Source organism: Trematomus bernacchii, unplaced genomic scaffold (assembly GCF_902827165.1).
Source record: "Trematomus bernacchii unplaced genomic scaffold, fTreBer1.1, whole genome shotgun sequence".
Taxonomy (NCBI): domain Eukaryota; kingdom Metazoa; phylum Chordata; class Actinopteri; order Perciformes; family Nototheniidae; genus Trematomus; species Trematomus bernacchii.
In genome coordinates this window covers 3,549,225-3,576,870 of record NW_022987778.1, presented here as the reverse complement: position 1 = coordinate 3,576,870, position 27,646 = coordinate 3,549,225, and the positions used below count along the sequence as shown (strand labels likewise).

At 40.1% G+C, this 27,646-nt stretch overlaps 1 protein-coding gene across 4 annotated transcripts in view; it reads right to left on the bottom strand.

Annotated features, from left to right (window-relative positions):
* Positions 1 to 27,072, bottom strand: part of LOC117497201 (AP-3 complex subunit beta-2) — a 45,523-nt gene extending 18,451 nt beyond the window's left edge. For 3 of the 4 annotated variants that reach the window (XM_034149069.1, XM_034149070.1, XM_034149071.1), the window contains exons 1-11: positions 26,898 to 27,072; positions 9,654 to 9,729; positions 9,153 to 9,227; positions 8,814 to 8,909; positions 7,789 to 7,949; positions 7,332 to 7,398; positions 6,450 to 6,632; positions 5,189 to 5,377; positions 2,475 to 2,572; positions 323 to 377; positions 144 to 215 (exon numbers count right to left, since the gene is read on the bottom strand). In XM_034149069.1, the coding sequence (XP_034004960.1) occupies positions 144 to 215; positions 323 to 377; positions 2,475 to 2,572; positions 5,189 to 5,377; positions 6,450 to 6,632; positions 7,332 to 7,398; positions 7,789 to 7,949; positions 8,814 to 8,909; positions 9,153 to 9,227; positions 9,654 to 9,729; positions 26,898 to 27,010 (1,185 nt within the window). In that variant the 5' untranslated portion in view covers positions 27,011 to 27,072. Of the gene's footprint in view, positions 1 to 143; positions 216 to 322; positions 378 to 2,474; positions 2,573 to 5,188; positions 5,378 to 6,449; positions 6,633 to 7,331; positions 7,399 to 7,788; positions 7,950 to 8,813; positions 8,910 to 9,152; positions 9,228 to 9,653; positions 9,730 to 17,415; positions 17,807 to 26,897 lie in introns of those variants that run through there. The other variant, XM_034149068.1, reaches the window with a different exon arrangement.
* Between the last annotated feature and the right edge of the window lie 574 nt (positions 27,073 to 27,646).

Genomic DNA, 27,646 nt, shown 5'->3' with positions numbered 1-27,646 from the left:
TCCAACCATTTGGAATTGATTTATCAACTTTCAATACTTTTTAAGACCCCGCGGACACCCTGTACCATGCCTCAGGTTAAGGATGAATAGTCTTCCATTATTTCAGCACTACGACATAGCAGGGAAATAGAATAGAAAATAACCTTAAGGATTTTAATCTGCGTTGGGTCTGTAGAGCGGATGTAGAAACTCTTCAGGTAGGGCTCAAACATCCCCTGTAGCACACGATGGAGAGAAGAGAGGAAAAATAAGATCTGTGAATCTGCAGCATTTGGTTTTAGATTTCACAAACAACCAAAAGACAGCAGCAGATGTCGCTCACCCTCCTCTTAATCGACATTGTCGCCACATTCTGAAGAACGACGTACTGGACCTCACTGTAAGGATAGACATAAACACAAGACATTAATGATAAGGGTAAAAACTGTGGTGAAAAAATTATAAAATTCCTGTTTTTATCCTGTCTACCTGACCGGAGAAATCCTGTGGCCATGAGAGGTCCACAGCTCTTCACAACAATGGAAATATTTGTATGAATATTTATACATCGGCAAAGATTATTGAGTATTAATAAAAAAATGTGTAGAGAACTGTTCATATAGGAGATGTAACTGAGCTTTAAAATAAAAATACATAAGTTCTACGTAAGAAAAGACAGTAAAAAGATATTACATAATAATATAACTTAGAAAATTGCAGTAGGTCATACTGATAACATTATAGAAGAATTGGGAGGGATGAACCCCTCTTCAATGGTCACACATACCAGAGCACACACAGTGAAATGTGTTCTCTGCATTTAACCCATCCTAGTACCAGGAGTCTAGTACTAGGAGCAGTGGGCAGCTATTGTACAGCGCCCGGGGAGCAATGGGATTGAGGGGGGAAGGGGGTTGTCCGGTGCCTTGCTCAAGGGCACCACGGCAGGGCCCAGGAGGTGAACTGGGACCTCTCCAAGTAGCACACTCCATATTTTAGGTCTGGTCGGGGACTTGAACCGGCGACCCTACAGCTCCCAGTCCAAGCCCCTACTGACTGAGCCACTGCCGATCTATTTAATGTGACATTTCTCCCAGCTGCCAAAAGCATATGGCATCCATTACAGGCAGTAACATCTAAAGAAAATCAAATCAACATGGTTCCTGAATCTTTGTAATCCTATTCCTTAGATTAAGATACAACTCTGGAAGTAATATGTGTTACTTGTGCAATACAGATACTGAAATCAACATGTCAACAGAAACTAATAATCTTAATGCATATCACATCTGCACTCTGGTATGTTTGTAGATTGTCTAATAAACAAGCAAGACCAAGATAACATTTCAAATCTTAAGCAGCATTCTTGTTAAACGTGCGTGCATTATCTCTCAGGGTAATAAACCAGTATGTTTGTGATTAGCGCTGAGGCTCCGTATGAATAATAAAGTGTTAACAAACATATGGTGGTGTGCGACAGAGAGGCTGTTTGCCGGCTCTGAGTGATGATCCCATTACAGCCGCTCAGCCACAGGACCCCCGCTCAATAAGAGGCAGTGTGAGGACTACAGCCATCGCTCCTCATGCTTTATGCCTCCATGTTTACCTCAGACGCACCCAGCTCCCTGTTTAATTTCACTCCTCGCTTCAGGCCAGAGCAGATTTATTTTACTACCCTCACTTGTCATTTTTTTCGACAGTTCTCATACTGTTTTCCACTTTGCTGATGTTCTTTATAGTGTTCTCCTAGCACATTCAGCAGTGTTTCATAAACGCAGTTGAATGTGCTGACGTATTTAGCGAATCAAACAGGAAGTTAGCATCGCGTTGGTTTCTTTGACAAAAAGCGGAAAGGGCTTATTTCTTTTGAGTTATGTCAGAAATAAGAGAAACTTTTAGGATCTAGGAGGATACACTTCACAAAAGTTGAACACCACATGTAGGATTTTGAAGCATAAAAGCAATGGCTGCTATAAGCTAACATAATGCTAACCATACAACAAGCGCAGGACTTCAACGTCATCACCACTGAGTAAATGGGTTTCTTGTTTTTAGCATGATGGCTTTTATTGTTCCCTGACAACCTCTGTAGTCTAATTAAGCCAATTCATTGTACAATGTAGGATCCAAAATATTATGTTAATCCATCTTTTATTAGCCACTGCCTTTTTTTGTAATGATATGTGTATCTGTTGTATTTTATGTCAGAAGCAAACAGTTCTTTAGCTTGTGTTAACCGTAGATTTTTTTTCAGAAATCCAACATAAAACCCATTGGAAAAGCCAGATGACAGAAAGAAACAAAACATTAATTAAAGCTAACTCATTTCTGCAGTACTGTTTTCCACCTTAGCTCCATTCTCAGCCACTATAATGTTGACAGATGGCTCATGCGGCTGCCTTCATTTCACAGTTTTTAATTTTCTAACAGGCCTGATGCTTTAATAGGCAGCATTGCAATTTGAATAGAGAATTAATTTCAGAAGGTCAGCTCACCTGTGGCTCCTCAGCAGACGGACCAGGGCCTTGGCGATCACCCCGATCTCCGCTTTAGGAGCCAGATGGAAATACAGCTGAGCCACAGCCATCACCACCTGATGCAGGGAAAACAAAAGGAGGGTAAAAACAATTGCACAATATAAAATACAGTGTAACTAACCTATGTACTATGTCATCCATCTGGGCGTTCAATATTTACTCCTGTTGTTACAATTCATTCATTTCCAAAGCAACAGTCCATTACCATCACTGCCTCTTGCTGCAGTTTATTGCCGTGCAGATGTGAAATGTGATTTATTCTGCCAATGTGTTGGATATGCATGAAAGAAGTAAATCAAATACTGTGTTGCCCTCTTTCTTGTTTTACAGCAGCTGTATCAAACTCAATTTCATCGCGGGCCACATCAGCATTATGGTTGCACTCAAAGGGCCGGTTGTAACTTTAAGACTATATAAAAATACATGTATAAATATTTAATATATATAAACGTATATGTATTATATTACAATATTTCCTCTGCATTGGATTATTATGGGATAGGGTAATAACTTAATAATTAACTACGTCTGAAAGCAGAAGTCTAGGGCAAATAATTGGAAGTCTCTTCAGTGAGAATGTCACAAAATGATTTTTTTTAAAAAGCCAAATTCTGGAAAAAATGTGAAAATGTAAAAGAATGTGAAATTTTAAAGCAAAAAAGTCGAATTCTGAGAAAAAAAGGCAAATTCTGAACAACATTCATATTTGAGATGCATTGTGGGACATGTAGTTTATGGGCAACGTGCTTCTGTAAATCGGCATGTAACCGTATAATAAACGTATTATATTCTTTCAGAGCTCTTGTGGGGCCACATTAAATGAAGTCGCGGCCCGGATTTGGCCCCCGGGCCTTGAGTTTGACACCCCTGTTTTACAGCTAAATGGAAGAAGAACATTTTTGATTTAAAGTTCAAGAAATTATCTGGCACTCAGGGGGGAGGGTTGTGCTTTTTCAAAAAATCTCGATCTGCATACTAAACTCAATCATCAATCGTGTTTCTGGCTACTTCATGAATGTTCAATATTATCTTTTAGCCCTGCTTCCGGCCTCCTCAGGGAAGTATCTGTCTCTTTAAGGAGTTTATTTCAGCTTTTTAGATGAAAACAGATGCCTGAATCACTGACAGGATTGATGAGAATACAGTGAACTTGTTTCCATATAATCAAAACAAGGAGGTGAAAGACGCTAAGGGGAGCTGCAAAGTTCATATCAGCTTTTGATCTAAAAATAATCTTTTGAGAAGCTTTGAGATACCGTTTTTCTTGGTCACTTTGACAAAGTTTTTAACACAACATTGACATATATCCGTTTAAATTGACCCTGCAAACTCTTAATTCCACTTACTTACACATCTGGAAATGATGGAGCAACAATAGAACTCATTTGGAGTCATGTCTACCTGGTGGATGAAACTCAATAATGTCGTCTGTGTGGGTCCCTCTAACTCCTGGGCTCTGGCTCTTTAGCTGTTTAATGCTTCGTTATGTTCGCCATGTTGTTGCTAACTGTGTCTGTGTGCTGTTTGGTGCTGAGCACTTAGTGTTGGTGGTTTCAAGGATGTTTCACTGCAAACAGCTGCCTGCCACTATTAGAGCAGTGAGGGGGAACCAGAACAGTGAATGTGTGGACCGGACAGATCCACAAAGAGCTGAAACACGCTTTAGATGGCCTTGATCTGGGATCCAGAGATCGATTGCTTTTGTCTGTATGCATTATTTTTGCATTAATTATTGTTTAATCTATTACCTTCATATTGTGTTTAATTAACTTTGTGATGTTTGAGCTATGTTGTTGTCACACTAACATGAGAGAGAAGTCTCTTAAATACTATCTTGTAGTCTCAACAAGCCTTTTGTAGGCAATATATTTATTTGAAAGTGTTGTATTCTTGTAAATGCACTTGAGTAAAGTTGTCGCTTTCCCTCTCGTGATGATTTCTCCCCTTTTATCAGGGGTGTAACATTTTTTCCACAACTGTTTAGCATCATTTAGTGAATGAATATTATCTAAAGCACCTTTAGATAATATGAGTAGATGCTTACTTCCAATGAATGCCCTTCTCTTGTAAAATAAAATAAAACTTCAAAAAGGCTCAAAGCTATTAAAATATTTAAAAGGAGAGGAATAAGGGATAAGGAAAACCAATTACAATTACAGAGCACGCTGCTAAACAACATGCATTATGAGGACCAAGGTTAATCTTGAAATGCCTTGAATCAAACAGCAGAACAAAGACAGGATAATGTGTGACCGGGGAGTCTCCTAACATCTGACATTGATCCAAACAGGCTTTTCCAAGATGACCACAGCAGCTCTAATGTAGTGGATTGCTTTATTAATTTCCTTTGGGAGATTATCCACGCTCCACAAGGAGAGGTCAGATCTGAGTAGCTGCTCAAAGGCACTACAGCTTCTTGTTAGCGCAAACTAAGGTCGTGCATCTGAAGACCTCAACTAATCAAAAAACCGACCTGCTGCTAATGTTGGAGAGAAAGCCATTATGATTTCTGCCATGGCAACTGGCTCAAGTGGAGAGTCATTGTTAGTGTGTGTGTGTGTGTGTGTGTGTGTGTGTGTGTGTGTGTGTGTGTGTGTGTGTGTGTGTGTGTGTGTGTGTGTGTGTGTGTGTGTGTGTGTGTGTGTGTGTGTGTGTGATTCAGAGTGTCTTACGGCTGCGTTGCGGCTCTGCAGCAGCGGCTTGGTGTTTCTCAGCAGCAGCCGGTGATCTGGATCCATCACGTACGGCTTCCTCTTGACCATGGGAGCCTCCGCCTTCTTGTCTTTGTCCTCCTCTTCCTCATCCGAGTCTTCATCCGAGCCATAGAAGGTCTTGTCGCTTCCCTCCTCCAGAAAGGACTCCTGTGCAGAGACAGAGGGGATGAAACCGTGTGTTTGAGGGACAAACAGACCCAGACAGAATCTCTGTTGAATGGAAAATACTTATTGGCCGCTTCACAAAAACAAACACCAGATGGCGGTTTGCTTTTGAATGTATTTGTTTAAAGGCAGCAACACTGTTTATGTGAAGCATCATTAGACATCCTCGTGTTAGACCGACATATGGTGCAAAATGGGTTCTACAGATTTGTCAGTAGATGCATTGGAAATGACTAAAATGATAATGTTTGTAGTGGTATGAAAACATGTCTTAGTTCATGCATATTGCGAATGAGAAATGACTCAAAATCCCAAAGTTGGCAAAGCAGCAAAAGGAAAACAGTGATAGGGTGGCTTGTACCTTTACACATTAACAATGGCATAACCGTAAGAATATAATTCATCCAACAAAATAAAAATTGTGCATCTACATGTAGACTTTGTTGTTGCACAATAATCCTGTTTCTATGCAAATTAGTCAATTTACCTTTTTGCATGATATATGCCATGGTTATTTGAGCATTGATGATTATTTGTATTTTGTAATAAATGTGTCAGCTTCCTACTATGGTCTGTATAGCATGTCGGTAAGCATAGGTTGTTTTAAAATGTGCTTTATATTCACGTCTTTTAGGGCAATTATCAGGCAAACATATCAAAAACTGTACTGGTTTTTGCTTCATAAATATTATATAATTCATGTTTTTCTGTATTCTTTTCACCATAAATAAAATATGTTTAAGGTTTTCTATTGTTAGTCATAACAAATTAAAGAAGTTGGAAATATTTTTATATTTTCTTGCATTTTATAAACAAATGTACTTCCCGATAAAATTAAAAATAGACGTAAAAATCTTGAATGAAAATAATTGATTGTAATTGCTTTAGTTGCTGATTTACACATTTCAGTGGCAAGCTAATAAGTCTGACGTGAGTTTCATCACCTCAGAAAAAGTAAAAAAAACGTACTGTACAAATCGCTGAAGTTACTATCGTACATATAAACCGACCACCTTTGGGGTCTGCACTGATTCTCTCTGTGTCTCTAACTCACGTTCATGTTGGGGTTGAGGAACTGGGTCCTGGCGTAGCGGGTCAGCATGTTGATGATGACCACCTGCCCCCACTCCTCCACGTCGATCAGCAGGTTGCACAGCTTCCTGTAGTTCTTGTGGATCAGCTCGATGCGTTCGGGACAAACTTCCTCAAACGCCATGACAACGCTCCCTGCCACCAGCTGACCACACAGGGGGGGGGGGGGTTACCAAAATGTTGTTGAATGTCAGGACAGAACATGATGTACAGGACGATTACTGAGGCACAAAAACAGCTAATGCATTTTTCAATTATCATAGTTGATTTGTTACATAAATAATATATTTGAGGTTTAATAAATATTATATTAAGATAAGGTAAGACTTTATTCATCCTGAAGGAAATTGTTGTGCCAGAGTTACTAAGATACAATAAACACAGCAGCATAATAGCAAAACTGTACACTAAAAAGAGCAATTAGATATCTACAGGAAACATGAAACATAGACGCTCACATAATGAATGTAAATATTAGCAGTATTTAGTTGTGCAAAAAAAACGTAGTGGCAGATACGTAATTGCACGTTATCATAGCACATTATTAATAATAATAATATTGCACAAGTTATATACTGTACAGTAGCAGCGAGTGTTTTGTAATGATGGTAATGATATTTATATTACTTACTAAACTAAATCTGTAAATAGGGACTACATTTTTGATCAAATTGCAAAAGTGAATGCAAAGCCTGCCAGAGGGAGACTGGTTAAACAAATGATGCAATCAAAAACATTTAGCTAGTTAGCTGCTACTGATATGTTGTGTACTTCCTCAAACTTCTATTTGCATTTGTCAAAAGAAACACAGATAAAATCCTGGATCTGTGGTGTGAAAACTCACCGTGGTTTTGTCAGCGAGGAGTTTCTCTATGACTTCGATCAGCTGGTCCTTCTGCTCTGGATCCAAACTGTGGACAGAGAAGACAAAAAACAATGCATAAAACAAGAAAAGCAAGAGAGAGAGGAATTGTTCTTAAAGAAATTATACTGTTGAGTATAAATAATAGTAAGCTTTTCTGCCATGAAAGGCTTTCATTTTCAGAGTCATAACATTTTAGCCTCGTGGTTCTCAAACTGAAGACTATGACTCATGCTGTGGCCTTAAACACTGATTTCTAACTTAAAGATGTATAATTGCTTATTTTAATCTTAAATATAAACCTGTTTTCAAGCAGTAATATCTGTCATTAAAGAGGCCTCATGCAATAAATATTAATAAGTGAAATAATCTTAGTTCGCCACACTGTAAAGAACAGGGGATCGGGGGTCTGAGTACTGAAAAAGTCTCATTTTGTCACCTGTAGAGTTTGGGGATTGCGTGAGCGGCCGTCTTCCTGACGTACGGAGACATATCAGAGGCAGCCTCTTTGATGGCCAGCATCATGATGGGGACGATGATCGTGACTCGGATGCTGGAGAGGACTCGCAGAGCGCTGGCTCGGATCAGCTGGTTCGGATCCTGCAAAAAGAAAAGAGCCAAAAGTTCAGAAACAATATTAAAGCCAGGTTCATTTGGTTAGGAGTCTACAGCACAGTTAGTCTGTATTTAGCACAGATGAGCTTTGAGCTAAACTCAGGGCCGTCCCTCCCTACAGGCCGATCATGCAGACTGCGTGGGGCCTTACCTTGCGGAGGGGGCCTCATCTTGTGGAGGGTGCCTCAACTGAGCTAAAAATACGCTTATGCGGCGCAATTAGCACCCCCCCCCCCGTCGACGGTCGCTCGCGAAACAGAGGGCCTCATCATATAACTTTGCGTGGGGCCTCATGACGGCCCTGGGTAAACTGCTCACAGTGACAACACTAACATGCTAAAGACTAGCAGGCAGCATTTTCTTAGTTTAGCCTGTTAGCATGCTAACATTTGAGAAATGTATTTGGTCATTAAACAACATATTTGACCAGTTCAAATGTGAATCCTGATGATGGCACTAAATGAAAAGTTAAGGGATCAGTTATTTCTAATTGCTCCTTCAAGGATCTTGAAAATCTGTTGCAAATTTCCAAGTGAAAATATTTCAATGAATTGTAAATAAGATATTACACTTAAAATATAATATTTCAACCTCATGGTGGTGCACATCAACAATCAGGGATTACTCATTTCAGACTGATATTTTGGAAAACATGAATGTGTGTACACAATTTTATGGCAATATGTCGTATATTTGTTGAGATGTTTCAGTCTGATCCAAAGCGGTACAGCTAGAAATCAAACATACAGGACACCTATACTTTCTGATTTACATCATAACATTTCAACCCAATTATTTTTCTTTGTGTTGAAGTGTTGAAGTATTTGTCTCGTATGAAAGCTGCTGTACCTTTAACCCTCTCTGGAAGGTGGAGATGGAGAGCAGAGCGAGGTCCTGCTGCTCCTCGGCGTAACGCACCAAGTAAACATACACCAGCTTCTTCACCTGCAGAAACAAACCGACTGTTTTAATCCAAATGATAAAGTGATAAAAACCTCAGAAAAAGGAGAGGATGGAAATTGCAATTTTGGTTGAGGTGAGATAAAGCCAAAGGGCTTTGAAAAATGTGATAAGACGATTCTTAAATTACAAGCAAGAAAAAGCAACGCAGAAAGCAACTTCTCTACCAGATCAAAACAACACAAGCCGAAGAAAAACAACGAATACATTAAAGCCTTTTTTACAAACCTCAATGTTTTTACAGGCCACATTTTTCACCACAGCAGGGAAGAGATCAGATGCATTTTTTCCACGTGCGATCATCTGCAGAGAAGAGCAAGAACAAAGCAGCAGTGAGGATTTACAAGGTGACATTTTTTATTAATTTGCAAAAGAAATGCAACTGTTTTATATTTTATTCTTGCAGGCTTTTCCTTCCCTTGTTATCGTCCCTGTCCTGCAGAGATGATGAATGAGGAAATGGGTGTGGAGCTCCAGATTATGAGTTATGAATATTTAACAGCTGACTGCGCACTTCTCTGACCACGGTATTTTAATCTGCAGATCCTATTAAAGCATTCTTATCCTTCAAATGTATCAAATCCAGTTTGATACATACAGAGAACACGCTTTGTGTGTTTGTCTGAATGATTTTTAAATGATGCACGTTGACTCGTACATATGGCGTTTGTTTTCTCATGACTTAGCGGGCCGTGGAGAATTCCCAAAGTAAACATTATTTATACTCACAGCCACGATGCGCTTCATCGCCTCCAGCTTCAGCGAGTCTTTGTTGCTGTCCAACATCTCCTTCAGGTCGTCGTGTCTGAGGAAAGAAAACATTTGTAAGCTGCAGGGGGAACTGAGTGACCTCAAAACAAGAAACATGGACCTGTTTGGTTTCCATTCAACGCTCACAATGTCTCAAAGTCGGCAAGCGTGACCCAGAAATTATTCTCTTTGAAGAGTGAAATCCAGCTCGCAAAATATGGAAAAGCTTTGAAACGGCAGCTCATAAAAAGTGGGGTGTGAAGTGACACAATCCCTAAAATATGTTTACTTCTCAAAAAGATTATCAAAGACGTGAACCAGTGCAACTGTAATGAACCAGAAGGTCTAATATTATCATACAAGCTCACTTCTTTATTGTTGATATAACTCAATAACCAACAACTGCAGGAGCAGAGCGCTGAACTGATCAGAAAATAGGGAAGACATTTTCTATCCATCAATACATTTTTTTAATCAAGCACGATTGTAAAACAGTTTCTTGTTCCTTCAATTTGAGGATTTTTTAATTAAATATAAATATTGTGAATATCATTGGGCAAAACAAGTAGTTGGAAGAAGTCACCTTAATTGTCATTTATCACTATTTCCAATCTGTCATTCTCACTGATCGACTACCTGTGGTATTGTGTTATTAAATTAATCACATTCATTAGCAGATCCAACACACACATTTTGGTTCTGCTCCATCCAAGTCTTATCAGAGTCTCTCAATCTACATCTTGAACAAATTGCTTTCCCAACCCTTTTGGTACGTGGAGAATTAGAAGTCTCTAAAAGATTATGATATTTTTTCTGACACTGGAGCAAATCTAGTTATCACTGCTGCTGGTACATGCTGAGAAATTCAAATGTTGTTTCAAACTTGTTGGTCGATCATTCAATACTTTGATAAATTAAACAGATTCAAAACTCATTCCTGATACCTCGGGCTCTGCTATAAAACATAATGATTTCAGTTCAGTCAGACAACTCACGTGTTTCTTAATATGTTTATTAGAAGCAGCATATAGTTTGAGTTTGGCGTCTAGGCTCGGGCCTCATCACTCCACAGATTTACAAAGAACATTGAGTGATGATTAGATAACTATCCCCCCCGAGCCTACAGGTGGAAGCTGGGGTGGAGCTGGGGTGGTGGTGGGGCAGGCGAGCAGCAGCAACATGAAACACAGCAGCAGGAACATGAACGTAGCAATAGCAAGTGAACACAGCAGTGGCAGCAGCAGCATGAGCGAGGCAGAGGCAGGACGACCTGGCAGCTTAAATAGAGCGGCATGTTTAGGAGAATGTGTTTGGTTGGTTGTAAGAGGGACGAGGCGCGTCACGTGGTAATGTATCGTTGGTGCTCGAGTTGACTGCCTGAACTAGCTCGCAGGCTTCGCTCCATTAGTTGCAACCCTACTAAAAAGGGCTGTTTCCTCAAAGTAAGAAATCAGAAAAAAGTATTTCTTTATGTCAAAACCGCAATGATCCCCAACCCCCTAATGAACATGAATTAAAAAAAATCTAAAAAGATATCTCCTACATTATAAATACATATATTTTTTAGGACAACAGCCTGCTTTTCATTCCACATACACTAGAAGTTTCTGCGACCCAGTTAACATGCGACTCCCCCCCTGTCAGAGACACTGGGATCAGACCAGAGCTCACAGAGGGATCATTTTAAGGATCTCACCCTCCTCCCTGCTGCCACACAGAAACACAAAAACAACATTGAGTGTTTCCACAAAAGCTGCCAGGAGGAACCTGCAAACAGCAGCAGAGCGGACCGATCAGAGCAGCTGGAGAGACGCCAGATAATGACATGTCCAAACACTGACCCTTCACATCTGCCCTGCACTATGTGTAACACAACAGGAGGAAACACTTCACATTTTCCTAGAGCAAGAAAACCTTTACAAATAATTAGTTATAATTAGGATAATGCAACATGTCCTATTTTTTTATTACACGTTCAATTGTTGGTATGAGAACACCCATACATGTTTAATTAAACCCATGATCTATTTCACTTGCACATTGACGTTGTGTGCATTGTGTGTGTTTTTATTATTCTGGGGGTAACTTTTATGAAGGCTGCTAGAATTAGGATGACATATTTACTTTTCATGTCTCTGCTTGATTGTGATCTGTCTGCTGCTGTTACATCTAATTGTGTGTTGTCATCTGTTATTGTCTCTAAATACAGCACTTAGGGTTATTATATTGGCATTCTAATGACTGTTTTTAAATGTGTTTGGATGCAGGTGTCTTAATAATGCTTTTAATGTTTATTTCGTAAAGCCCTTTTGAGTTGCCTTGTGTTCAAAATGTGCCGTATGAATTAAGTTGCCGTGCCGTGAAGTAGAAGAGCACAGTTGATGAAGTTAGTGCAGTTGCATGATTCTTGTACTTTTTGGGGATGTAACCACATTGTTAAATGAGGTGAAGCAGTACGGTTTGATGCCAGCAAAGAGCACTACGGATCTGATGTTAGCTCTGAGGAAGTGTGGTGCGTTTATGGGTAAAAGTGTTACCATATTAACATATCGAGGCTGGCCAGCAACATTGTTTCTGACCCCACCAATTCATTAACTATCTGGACAGCAAATATGTTAAATGTCTCTTGTTTCTTGTCTTAATATTTGTCACCTAACATAATTTGTAGTGTAGCGTAACGTATGGTATCCTAACATATCCAGTCGTGTTGCATCGTAATTGTAGCGTATCGTATCGAGTGTCATATCGTAGTGTAGTGAAACGTATCGTATCACAGTGTAGCGTAGCATAGCGTATTGTATTGAATCTTAAGAGTGGAGCTGGATATGAATGAGGGAAGAGTGAAAGTGGTGAGGAGTGCAGTGGGAGTGACGGGTGGGTTTAAGGTGGTCTTTTTTGTTTGCAGTAGTGAGTGACAGGTTGACAGATGAGATCAGGCAGGAGTCTCCGTGGACCATGATGCTCGGGGTGACATTGTGATCTGCAGGGAATGGAAAGTAGGGAGCAGGTCGAGGAGAGGTGGAGGTATGCACTGGAGAGAAGAGGAATTTATAACATAAGTTTAAGGGCTGCTTTCTCGAAATCACATTTTTGAGAATTCAGAAACCGTCACTTTGATAGCACAAAGGTGTGATTTAGAACCTGGCTGAATCCAATGGTCACATTTCATTCTGGAAAGCAATAAGGTTCATCCTGATCGGAATATTTAAACAGTAAACTACTGGATATGTCATAATCATTTGTTAAAAAGAATCTGTTATAAAGTCAGTTATGAACTGGGAAAGTTTCCTTTTGGTATCTTCTAGTTAAAACCCTATTCACACTTAAAACTCAAAACGACCTTAACCAGAAACTAAAGGATTCAAACATTAAACCTGGGTGGGGTTTAGTCGGGGGCGGGAGACGTGATTAAATGGCTGCAGAGCTGCACATTTCCCCAACTAGTTTCCAAGGCAACAAAGGATGCAATAACATTTAAGTGAAGTGACTTCCTGCAGAGCTGTGTTGCATCTGTGCTGTGAGCTGTGGAGACTGTATGCTCTGATTCATGCACTCACACTGATGTTAACAGGTGCTACACAGTGGAAACAATGCAATACAGACATAAGGAGCTATTATATATAACGACTGTTATTGCATCTGCAAACAGGGGCTTGTTTTGGTCACGTTGTGAGCAGGCAATATACAAAATAATTGATGCAGTGGTGGGAAGAACAGTCTGGTTTTGATGTGCATAGCGTAAACATGTGTTAATAAATCCATTGACATAACAAAGTATTTTTCTGGATTACTCAATTCAGTTTTAATTTTTAACTAAACAGACTGTTCATGGCCTTATTTAAATATCCATCTGTTTTTTTTACAGTTAGTTTGACTTCCTTTAGGATAGGCATCATTCTAAATACTTATAGTCCTGTACAGATGTTGGGTATAACATAAGAATCTGCACTTTCATGAGCCCCCTACACAACTTCATCCTGATCCCAGATGCAAATGTGAAACAACTGAACAATTTATTTGAGTTAAGAGTTAAATAACAGATTCAAAATATGTTGCAGCCGCTAAGTGCTGTCGGATCTTCAGAGTTATGTAAATTCATTCAGATTGGAATTGGATTTCAACGTTGTATTTTTCTTTTTGAGCTATCTATGCTTTTGCTCTACATGCAGTGAATGCCACATGTACTTTTGAAAACACTGAAACCATGACTTCAAAAGACTTTCCAAACTATTTGATCTGACTGCGTTTAGAAGTTCTACATCAATCCTGTGTGAGGGGGAGGCTGTTGGAGTTTCATCTGCTTGGGTGTGACGGTGAGGAGGTGGCTGATTTATCACGACTCACAATGTGTGTGTGCGTCTGTGTGTGTGTGTGTGTGTGTGTGTGTGTGTGTGTGTGTGTGTGTGTGTGTGTGTGTGTGTGTGTGTGTGTGTGTGTGTGTGTGTGTGTGTGTGTGTGTGTGAGCTAAGAAGGATTTCTGTTTTCGCCTCAATGAAGCATGAACAAGGTTCTCTCTTTCACACGCTTCAAAACCTAAACTCATCAAAGACTGTCGAATTAAAACCTGACAGTGTCTATAAAATTCATTCGTGACGGTTTATTTTTAGGCGTGAGCGGTGAGCCAACGATGGTTACAAATATGTGGCTGTATTGCAAAACAAATTAACTTTGACAAAATGTGTGTAATTATTGCCCAAAGCATTGAAGCGCATACACGAGTATGAGTAACACTAACGCTGATTTCATTAGTTAGTTCGAGCATTTGGTCACAAAAAGTACAATATTTAACTGAAGATGTTCCTGCAACACCAAGTTTCATGACAATTAACCAAATAGTTGCTGTGAAACTTTACAAATAAACACTAAAAATGTCAACCTTTGTGACACTAGAGGAAAAACATGGGATCAGCAAAGCCCTGACACACCATCCATCAGTGTTCAAATGTATTAGAGCTACGCCAATACCATTTGCTGTCTGAGCTTCATACAGGGAAGAATCAAATGGTAAAAGAAGCACATTTTCTATCAACAACAACCTCATTCAACCACCCTCCTGCCACATAATGCTGCTCTGACCTTGTTCTTTCTAAGCTCTCACTGCCTTTCTCTACAAGTCAAACGTGCAGCTGAAAGCCAAGAGCTGTGGATGAAACTTGAATGATTGTACCTGCCAGAATGTCACCATAGAGTGAAGAAACGTACCAACCAGAATCTTAATTTCTTTGGCAGCTTATATCAATTTACCCCCATGAACAGCCTCGCTAATTAATAACCTGAAAGGGATCCATGTGGCTTGTGTTGATGACAAATCTAATTAAAAAAAACCACAACAAAACACATTGATTACATTTGCTAAAGCGCAGGCGAAATGTTAAAGCTGTGAAAGTGGAATTATCAGCAACCGCAGTCACAAGTAACACATGCATTATTATTTAAATGTGTAGTGTTAGTAGTAGTAGCACACAAGGTTGCTTAAAAACAGAGCAAAAGCATTCGAATCAGGTTCATATTGTATTTAGTGTCTCTCCTGTGACATGTCTCCATGCTTTAATGTTCAAAAAGCAATTTTTTCATACTGCCTGTGCTGCAGCACCTCTTTCCACCCTCTGTCTGAAACCAGAGCCCAGTCTGCTCTGATTGGTTAGCTGTCCGGCTCTGTTGTGATTGGTCAACCAATTAGAGATGTCTCGCCCCTTAGCCTCACGTATAATGAGATGGTACACAATTGAAAAGAAGGGCGAGTGTTAGTGATGTCACTATGTTAAAGGTAGGGTAGCTAATCTTTGAGAAACCAGCTCGAGATCGCTAGAATTTGAAAATACACAACCGGAAAAAATCTGCCACTTCCTTCCAGAGCCCCTCCTCCAACACACACGAACGTGCACATGACCAATGAGGGCACGAGATAAGTTTGTGCACAGATGGAAGGCTGACAGGCAGGTAGGCCATCCAGTTATTTTAGCCGGGCCGGCTCAGATGATTGGTCGTGCTTTTTACAGTACTACGGCTTCCACAGATGACATTTTTAATGGATTTTTTGTCAAAGCACTTAAGATATTCATTGCTATCGGGATGTTAAGAGCATTCCATGGAATATAACAAAAAGTGTATCTCGAGCCGGTTTCTCAAACTTACCTACCCCACCTTTAAGGAAGTAAACAAAGGAATCCAATGGAAGTATTTCAAGCGGGGGGGGGGGGGGGGGGGAAGTGCGGGAGATAAACTCGCCCTGGAGGGGGCTTTTGCAGACCATTTACATGCAAAGAAACCTATATATCACACTACAGGAAATGATAAACCCCCAAAAGCATAGAAGGGCCCCTTTAAGTAAGAGGTAGATGAATATAATGAAAGAAAGAATCTCTTTCACACTAAATGTCACACTAAAAGCTGAAACATATGACAAAGTGGCCAAAAGAAAGAAGATTGAAAAGCTCAATGAATGAAAAAGTTATGAATGGACCGCAGGACACACAGCCCTGGGTATGTAGCACCTATAAATGCCACCTCAGTGAATTATCTCAGAAAGAAAGCCTCATGCTGAGCACAGGTAGGAAAAACGACTCTCTGGGTTCAAACTTCATGCCCACAGTAATTCTACACCAACACCGGTTCTCTCATTTCTCAGGATTTGGTCTCGAACAACGGCTGAATTTACAATCAGCTCTGAATTATTGAACCCTCTGTGGTACGACGAGCACGACGGCGGTCGGGTTACCTGGCTCTAAAGCCAAGAGATCGGCAGGACTCTCCGGGTGGAAAGTCTCCATGGAAGAAGAGCCTCCAAATGTTCAATAAAACAACTTCACACGCAGTTGAGCTAGAACAGAGCTCTGCACGACTGCACCGACATCAAACAGGAGTAGAGAAGTATGTGCATGAATCAGAAGAAATAGAAAAAGATGGAAGAGTACACTGCTTTACATAATGCAAACGCTATCAGCAGGGACTTTCTTGTATAAAATATTCCTGCTTAAACCAAACAGAACTGGGCTTCAGTAAAGCTCTTTTCCTGTCAAATTAGAATAAAATCCAAGTAGTAGCAAATCTATTTCTGTAGAGCTCCACTTTTGATGTTCATTTGAAAGGTTTGCGCTCCAATTAATTCAAGGGTACAGCAGCTCCTATAGCCTTGGCATGATTCAAAGGTCTGACTCATAACAGAGCTTAATAACATGTCTTATTGTCTTATGAAAGGGATGCCTATATGGATCGTTATGAATCATAATGAAGCTTCCTTACGTACGGTATATATCATTTCTCTGAAAAGGTAAACTGTATAACTGCAAATATGTCCTCTCTCTTTCTTTAACAAGTCTACTCATTTGTAACGGCTCACAAGTGGTTCCAGTCATTTTTGACTTGTAAAAGTGAAGCCATGTCTGATGTGAACCGATTTCACATGTCGCTTATGTCTTATGTTATCTTCACACTAGATCTGAAACGATCTGAAGAAATCATATGGCCCAAATATTTTGATAAGAAACTAATTGTTTGTGTTTGTCAGATAGAATACTGAACATTTCCTGCTTCTGAAATTACACGATTTTATGACTTAAATGTCTATTGGTTTCAGGCTGAAAATGTTGCCGTGGACATTTTGAAACTGATCGGCATTTGACGTATTTCTGACAATTTATAGTCCAACAACTAGTGGGTAAATTGAGTGAAATGTACTCAAAATAAAAACAGTCTTTAAACATAAGCATAGTACCAAAGGGATTCTCCTGGATTTTCCTACCGCAAAGGTTGACTTTGAAAAATGCTTCCACCTCCACCACCTTCCTCCAGTGATGAGTGTTCCTCATGGTCCCCCCCTCCTCCTCCACCTCCTCCTCCTCTTCCTCCACCTCCCGACCCCCCGGAGCGGAGGTGTCGCAGCTCGTCGGGCTGCAGGGCGCTGTACCAGGCCTGGTGCACCCCGTCGGGGGTCAGCACGGGGCTCTTGTCCTCCTCCTGGCCCTGCACCTGGCTCTGCACCGTCTTCACCATGTTCACCGCGCTCACCGGCAGCTGCAGCAGTAGCCTCTGCATGGCCGTCATGGTGGAAACTTTAGAGAAAGCAACCTGTAGAATCCCAGGTAGACAAAGTGGAGAGATGGCCGTTTTCTAAAAGCCACTCCTCAGTGTTAATCCACTGGATGGTTCTCCTCAGACAGCCTTCACACAGTTAGATTCTGTGTTACTCCTCCGTGGTGAAGTTTATCCAACGTGGACATTTCTTGCAAAAATGATGCAACACAGCTCTTCAGAAAAGCTCCTCTTCTCCTCCACGGTTGAAATACTTTGCCTCGTGTAATCCAAATCCACCGGATCCCCAGAGCAGCGAGGGTTTTCTCCTTCCTCCTGTTACTGCTGAGTCTATACGCATCCAGTGGAGCAGCAGACATCAGCTGCTCGGTAAATGGATGCTCGGCAGAGAGGGGCGTGGGGTTTTATTCGCCTCTCCTCCTGCACCAGCCTCTCTCTCTCTCTCCCTGTGCACACACACACACTATGTCCACATATGCGTTTCTAAATCCCTCTGACAATGACACAGCCTCTCCCATCTTTTGCCACGTTATCACTCAGCCCCTTCATGCTTGTCATCTTCGCTCTGCCTCGTCACATTAACATCGTGAAATCTCGTTTTAACTCTCACACAGCTTTCTGTAACAGCCTGCAGCTAAAACTCACAGCCAACAACACGGCTCTGAAACCCCGACAGATTATTTTAAATATTCCCAACTACTCTGGCCCATTATGTTCAAAAAATGCCCCTGTCTGATTAATATTTTAAATTCTGTGAGGTGCCTTTTTTTTTCTCTCGTCTTACATGACTCAGCGGTCTATTCAGTGTCGTGATGAGGTCCTCGTTCTCTCGCTCTCTCTCTCTCTCTCTCTCTCTCTCTCTCTCTCTCTCTCTCTCTCTCTCTCTCTCTCTCTCTCTCTCTCTCTCTCTCTCTCTCTCTCTCTCTCTCTCTCTCTCACTTTCACTCTCTCACTTTCACTCTCTCTCTCTCTCTCACTCACTCTCACTCTCACTCTCACTCTCACTCTCACTCTCACTCTCTCTCTCTCTCTCTCTCTCTCACTCTCTCTCTCTCACACTCTCTCTCTCACTCACTCACTTTCACTCACTTTCACTCCAACAAAAATAACCGCCTCAGAGCACAATTCCCATGCTGCTCCTGTGATCTCACAGCTCATTCAGGATTTGCTGACATTTTCTGGAGAGTAATACCATTTTTAACCTGTGATGTCCCCATGAGATACTCCCCGGAGAATCACACTGACAACACTGGAGAAAAAAAAATCTATTTGAATATAATACACAGAGTTGGTAGGTTTTAGTGCATGTAAATGGTCTGCAAAGGCAAAATTCCCTGTGTTCCCTCCAGAGGGAGTTTCTCTCCCACACACTGCCCTCCCCTGCCTGAAATGTCTCCATTGGACTCCTTTGTTTACCTCTGTAACAAAGTGACATCACTACGTAACACTCACACTTCTATTGGCTAGCGCTCCAACACATTGATAGGCTAAGGGGCGGGACATCTCTAATTGGTTGACCAATCACAACAGAGCCGGCCAGCTAACCAATCAGAGCAGACTGGGCTCTGGTTTCAGACAGAGGGTGAAAAGAGGGGCTGCAGCACAGGCAGCATGAGAAAAATAAAGAGCTTTTTGAACATTAAAGCATGGAGACATGTCCCAGTAGAGACACTACATACAAATAGGAAAGAAACATTTAGCACAACAGGGTCCCTTTAAAACATCTCTGTAAATATCTTATAATTCCATCCCAAAAAGATTTCTCCTGCAAACTTTTAGATCTTTTTTTGGGAGCAGTGCAGCCATATCATATCCTCTGAATGAAGGCGGCTAACAGTACAAGTGATGTATGAAGGCTTTCATGAATAAATAAACTCCAATTATGCAAGACCTGAAGCTGGATAATTCATATTCTTCCCCAAGTGGCACCGTAATGGAAAAGGCCTTTTATTGTTATATTGTTTATCGCTCTGACATTTCTGACATTTTGAAGAAACGCACCATTTTGCTCTAAAGCTGACAGATGTGAGGATTGACATCTACATACTAAATAAGATTAAAGACAGAAAACCCAGGGGGGGAAGCTAGCCCGGCTCTTACTTAATTAAACAGCCAATCAAAAGCCGTCAGACAAGAAGAAGGGCTACCATAACAAGTCAATACTAAATTATACTTCAGTACTATATTTGTGACAATGTGGTGCAGAGCCACAACGAAACAGAACAAAGCAGAAACATCTCTGTAGTCCGTTCACACGAGTACATTTCTTCGTAAAGAGGAAAGGTGATGCTCAGAATGATGATAACACAGACTGACATGATTTGACAACTGGAGCTACATCTCACATCTGCCGTGTTTCCAAGGAGACGGCAGTGAAGGTCGAGTGAGCGCTTTCACTGTGTTGTGTTTACAGACAAACCTGTTAATCTACCTCCACTGAGGAGACTCTGACTTCTGCAAACACCGGAGCAACGCCCAGCCCACATTTCAATCAATCAATGACGGCAGGAATTAACCGTCAGTAGTTTAATACTAACGACAAACATTTGCCAAACAGCCCCCAAGCTCCATCTCCTCCTCCAGATCCAGGTCACAGTTCACAAATGACATCAGACCTCTATAAACTAGGGAACGATTCATCGAATATTCGAAATTATTCAGGTATTCGAATATGAGAATATGAGTTATGAATATTTTTATTGTAATTATTATTATTTATTTTTTGGGAGGGGTGCCTAAGTCGATTACATATTATCAAATGGAATAATTCAATGTATACGACAGTGCCATAGCTAAGTGTGTTAGGTCTCAAGGTGTGTTTTGCTCCGCTCACCGGTCCCTCACAGCGGGCAGAGCTGCAGGTGCTGATCTCTCTCTCTCTCTGGTTATACTTCACTCGCGTTTATGTCCAAATCCATCAGGTCTAGCTAGTTCTAGATAATGATATGGCTGCTGCCCCTCCCTACACGCAGATCACGCAGACTCAAACCTCATCTTATGCCCAAATTCCAGCTGAGAGGGTCTTCTCTACAGCTGGCCTGATTGTGAATCGTCTCCGCACCCGCCTCTCCCCTGAGTAGACATGCTCATATTCTTAAACAAGAATGAGTATTGAATAGCTGCATTCTGTGCATAGGCCCTGTTATAGGTTGTTGATCTCTGTTGTGATAGGGTTACGTTACCCTAACCCGTTATGTTGTTCGTGTATGATCCCTCTTTCATTTAAAAAACAAGTTATCTTTTAAGCATGAAAGCTGTAGGCCTATAGCTGTCAACTGTTCAAACTGGGATCACCAGTTCAATACATTTGACCAATTCGACTTGGTTTCTATACTTATTTGAACATGTATTCTATTTATTTATTTTTCAAAATTACATTTTTTTAATTTTTTTTTGTAACATTTTTTCCCACATTTTTTTTTTTTATAGGATATGTACATTTTGGTTAATCGGTTAACCGTTTTTTTGGGGGTCGAATATTCGAATATACATTTGCTTTCAAATTCCCATCCCTACTATAAACAAAGAGCTCCATCTGCTGGTGAAGCAGGGCTGTTATTGGTGGAGCAATAAACAGCAATGCAATGCTATTACACACGTTCCCAAACTGAGATACATGCAGAGAAAATAGTATACAACAAAAATAAGCGAGATAAAAACCAAACAACTACACAAAAGAACATGACAAAAGTGGTCTCAAAATGACACTCATAGCCATATTCTACAATGTAACAAACACTACTAATACAGAACTAATACCTAAATGAAAGCTTGCCTTGGGAAAAAAAGGGTTTATGTAATCCAACACTTATTAACTAAAATAATTCAAGGGTAAAGCAGCGATTCCAAAGGTCTTATTCATAACACAGGGTTCAAAAACATGTCTTATGATATCGATGCCTACAGAGAAACGATGGATCTTTATGAAACATAAAAAAGCTGCATACAGAAAATATATTTTGATTAGTATGATTATAAATATTCCTTTAACTACTCACTTTTCTTTATGGCTTTAACACCAGTGGTTCCAGTCTGTTTTGACTTGGTAAAGGGAAGCCATGTCTACTATGAAGTGCATTTCACATGTTGCTTATGTGAATGATTTATGGTAACTTTTGTAATACAATACATTTCAAGAGAATATCTATCTCTTCATAGTAGTATAAAGCTGAGATGCATGTAGTGTATCTCCAACAGAGGGTGACTGCATGATAACTCTTGGGCACCGATGAGTCATATGGATGCATTTAGTATTAGTCAGCACACAGTAGCTGGAAGCAGGATTTGACTATAATAGGAATCAAACTGCTGCATTTAAGCCCAACACACCAAAAGTGAACCGTTATGGTCTGCGGTGTATTTTTTAAGAAGGTTTGTGAGTGACCCTGAAGTATCTCAGTGCCGTGATAAGAGCTGGTCCATTCTCCTAATGTAAGTGAAGGTGTTTCAGCGCTTTCTTTTCTTTTCTCCTTTAGCATAACGTAAGGTCCCACAATTCCTTGCAGCTACAACATTAAAAGCCAATGCACGTCAATAACATCCACCATCACATATTTTACGCATTAATTAGATTAAAGTGGACCTATCATGCTATATTTGAATAATATAGTGTAGGACCATACCTATATAAGGCATATTTATACTTTTTTTTTTTCAAAATACCAAACAGATCATGCATTTTAGCCATGCCTCATTTTGCTCAATTTGACAATTTCTAGCTCTGGGCAGATTCAGTGAGAACAGCACCATCTACTGGCCTGGCATATGTACTACAGCGTCTCCAGCGCTTTCGAACGGCAATGGCCGTAGCTGTCTCCTCCTGATTGGTGGAGTTGGCCCAATAGCCGTAGCGCCACCGTCCTGACGTCAGGACAGTGTTCAAATCTGGATCAGTTTTTATCAGATCCGTTGCAGCCCCTTTTTTAGAAATTTGGGTATGGAGGAAAATAGAGAGGGTTGTGTTTTCTGACACTTGGTGAGTTCCCTGGAACACCGGGGACACATATTCATGTATAAAAGACGTACAAAAGTGCATTTTGCATGATAGGTCCCCTTTAAGTTTAGAGTGTTTCAGCACCACTGATGTGTTTTTTTTACTGGCTAATTATTAATTATGCTTCACATCTTTTCTTGACCTTGTGTTTCTGTCCATTTAGGTCAAGAGATATTCATTAAAAACGACATAGAAGCCAGGCTTTTTTCACTTTTGTTGCTACTTGAAAACTCCTCTCAGGATTTTGTGGGTGAGTACAGTCTGTACTGAACATACATTTCTGTTTCACTCTGTAAACGTTGTTGCACTTGTTAAGTTATTGTACTGTATGGTCGCATTACTGGACATTTCCACTTAGTTTCTCACTTCTACTAAAGACAGTACGATTTAAATGATAAAGAATGTTTTTAAATGCTAATGCACACTTACTACTGAAACAATTTCATAACATTCATCTGCTACTTAGTAATATATATCTACTATCTAATATATATCATTCCAATAACTTGTATATAGACTCGTACTGCACTATTCCACTTTATTTTAGAACTATTTTTCTTTTTTAATTACTTTTACTATCTGTATTATTATGTTGCATTGTTGGAGAAGCCTGTGACCTAAGATTTTCAACGACATAATTACTCTGTAGCTATGTTAGTTTGACAATAAAGAACCTTGAACCTTGAACCTTCCTGTTTCAGGACAATCTCCAGCCTGCTCCTGCAGAATCACAATTTAGAGTTCACCTTAGTTCAACGTTGGCCGAGCGGATGTTCATGTTGACAAATGTTCCTTTTTTACAGAAGACATTTGACATTAGGAAAGGCAAAGGTGTTGTTAGTCAAATTAGTGAGGACTGCAGTAATCTAGTTTCACACCAAAATATACGATGGCTAAATTCAATTTAAATTCTTTGATTTCAGGTTCTGCTTTCTCACATAAAACAGAGCCATTCGTTAGTGTTACAGTGTTGCTTTTCCGGCTATGACAAGTCAAAATGTCTGCTGAATAAAGTGAGAAGTGACCGAGGGGCAGACGCAGTAAAATCAAAACAACAGACGGACATTTTGATTCCTATTAGTACATAATTCCCCGCAGCACTTTACCAACAAGGCCTTTTTCACAGCAGACATGTTGGCATGTCATTGCAGGAAAACAGACATTAATAATGACTGCATGACATTTAGGAGAGCGAGCTCCGGGGCTTTGTGTCGTACATGCTGTCTCGCTGCAGGGACACACAACGAGCCTGAGACTTCATTTATGAACTTAGTTTCACCTGTGTGTGAGCATCATAGGCCGACAACAAAAAGCCCGACTGTGGCTGTATGGCTGTCCGAGACGCTCTTGAAACAGAGTAAAAGAACATTTTGGCTTATAAAGAACATGAAAAAGCTTGTGCTCATGATTCATTCATAATGTTTTGAACAATGTACTGCTGTTTCTTTTTTCGAAGATAGGGGTCCAGTGTACCATGAACGAGCCATTTAAAAATAGACAGTTTGACATGTCTCACAAGGAAAGCACTGATGTAAATAATAAATACGATGGCTTAATTGACAAGTCAAGTCAAAATATTAGCTTTAAAGTTCACCTATTATGCAAAATCCACTTTTTCATGTCTCTTCTACATCAACATGTGTCCCCTCTGTGTAAAAAGATTTTGAAAGTTTCAGGAACAAAGATTCTCTCTCTTTTTGTCCTGATCCATTTATATAAAAACCTGTCTGAAAATGAGCTGATCAGATTTTGGCCACTTTATGATGTCATACGATGTTTTGGCTTGTGTAACCATTAACCAATCAGCAACCAAGGTAACCCCCCCCCCCCCCCCCCTTATCACCTGAATCTCCTCCTAGAGCTCCATTGTGTTCTTTGTAACCAAATCTCTCTCAGAGGGGCGTGGGGAGGGGCTCCTTATTTTCATCTGAAGTAACAGACAGAGAATCAGCACTTTTGAAACAGGGCTGAAACAGAGGGGATTATGGGTAATGCTGCAATGATCTGTTTGGTGTTTGGAGCCAAACACTTCAGAGACATGTTTTGTATATATCTGAGAACTATAATATATTGATGAAAAACAGTATAATAGGGGACCTTTAAAGTAGGCCTACAGATGCACAGAGAAGCAGCCTCTCTATGTATACATTAAATAGGTCTAACTTTGGGTGGCTGGAAGGACTTTAATACTCAGCCCAATTGATGTCTCAGATGTTATCCCTAATATCATCACATGGTAATAAAGGGCAAATATAACTGAAGAGAACCCAGTTGATATAGATGTATTCTTTCTAAGACGCTACCCATATTTACATCCTGTAGTCTGTGCTAGCTGTAGAGAAGACAGAAATAAACTCTACTGGGAATAGGGTGCTCAACGGAGCCCATAAATTATACATGGCATTTATTATCTAATCAAATACCATTATTTTCCATAACTACTGCCACAGCAGAGCCCCACTTACACCAAGTGACTCTTTCATACTCTACTTTTAAATGCAGAACATGACGTCCTCATTAACTTAATCAATCATAGTAGTATTAATATGTCCAGGACCACCTTCCTGCTGGTCACTGTAGGTATGATGTTGTATGAATATGAAAATAAGTTCTTGCACTGTCTCTTGTTCAGATCGAGTACCATCCTCCTTCCCCCCAAAAAAAGAGAAATGTATCGGAAAGAACAATATGTTCCCGAGCAGGACGAGTGAGGACAAGTTCTCCTGCAGGATGACGATTCTGTCGATGCATTTTGTTTAGGTTTAGCAGGTTTATGTTGAACATGGATTATTGGTCAGATAAATGATAGTGATTTTTAATCAGTGCATCTTACTGTCTTCTTTTGCTTATGCTCGAAGGTCCCATGGTATACAGTCATGTCCTCAGAAACAAATGAATCTGAAACAGTATTCTGGCCAGTGAGGATTATCTTAAAACGGACTAATGTTTCTTGTTTGTTTCATATGGTTCGCCATTGATGGATGTTAGAGTGTTTTGGTGAATTTTAAGACATATTTTGAAGGTTTAACAGTTTCAAAAAGAGGGTTTCAGATTGAGAGAGAATAACCAGGCTTCCTGTTTGATGTTATAATAAACTTACTTCAGTCTTATCACTGGATTATCATTTTTATTGAGATTAAAGTTTTCTAAATGGATAAACCGAGGGACACTTTCCCTTCTTGTTTGGTAGTAAACTGAACGTCTTTGGGTTAAGAAAAGAACAACAAATCAACAAGGAGAATACCATCTTATTGTGGAAATATCATACTGTATGTGTTAAACTCCTAAGTATTGATCACTATATGAGCGTTCAAAAGTATTCTTATTTTTTTTGGACTAAACAAACCAATAAAAGTGTATGCCTAATCTTTGGCTTTGGGAACTTTTAAATGTTGTGACATCTATAGGCCAAACAATTAAACAATTCTGCATATTAATTGAATAATGACCATAATCCTTAGTTTACACACTTAATATTATTATTCATATTATATATATTAGTATTTGTATGCTTGTACTCATGGCAGAAAAACTGCATAACAACAAGGACACAAGCCCCATTATTTCCTCCATCCTCACACAAACACATGTATATGCATATGTTTATTTATTTATAGAATCATTACTAAATAAGGTCTTATATGTTATTGCTTACTCATGACTGATACTAAAAACCTATTCCAGGTCATAATAAACGAGGTGTATGTCTTTATATTTACTATAGGGTGTATGTGTATAATGTGACGCTGTGCTGCCGCTCTGCGCGCTGTCCAGCAGGGGTGGTGCTGATCTGAGGCCTGGCACCCAGTCTGACAGGCCTTTCATAAGATATCACCTCACAAAACATCAAATAAATACAAACTCTAAACCTGTAAACGCTTTTAAAGACACACCAGTGAATGCACATGTATTGAAAGTCAACACCAGAGCTGGGTTGTCATTTGACGCTTCTGCTCTGGCGAAGAAATCACGGTGAGAGCTTCACTAACCAGAAAAAAAACACCGATTTTAAATCACGGGCCTAATAGCAAACAAAGTTCACTTGGAGAGGGTTTTATATTGCAATAAAAAATGCATTTTAACGTACAGGACACCACCCACACCCTGCACCTCCCCCGCGATTAGCTGCACCGGTACCCCCCCCCCCAACAACACGACAAAATTAAATCCGCGTCAAGCTGCACCAGGTGGCTCTGTACCTTTTGTAGTCGGAGGAGAAGATCCCTCCGCTCGCCGGGTCGTGTCCATATTCCGGCTCCCCGACGCTGGACGAGCCTCCCTTCTCATCGTTGAAAGCGGAGCTGGCCGACATTTTTCTCTCTGATGGAGGTTTAGTGCAGAGGACAGTGGGATATAGGGCTCTTAAAGGCGCACTGACACTCGGCCGGGATCCGGGAGATGCTCGCTGCAGAGGGGGATGATGGGGGAAAGAGGAGGGGGAGAATTGATGCACAGATCACGTGATTTATTACAGTATTGTAGTCCTTAAACCCGGAAGTGTTTGACCTTTTTTTTAATTCAGAATATCTAGGTGTATTGACTATGCATTTTTCAAAAAAATATAAAAGAGACTTAGTATTATAAACTAAAACATTGAACAATATACAATATAGATTTCAGTATAAATTAAATGAGAAAAAAACTACACTGTTCATAATATTACACTAATGTACATCTAACACAATAACATTTCATCTAATATTATGGTATTTTGAGACCCTATGAGCAAATTACATGGTAAACTTTTGAAAGGACATCCATAACATTCATCTGTCCGCAACTTACAAATGATTTATCTTATATATCATATTCCAATTACTTGTAGACTCACCTTGCACTATTTCTATTCTATTTCATTTGTATTACTTGCACTATTTTAACTATTTTTGTCTGTTTTATTATGTTGCACCGTTGGAGGAGCCTGTGACCTAAGATTTTCATTGACATA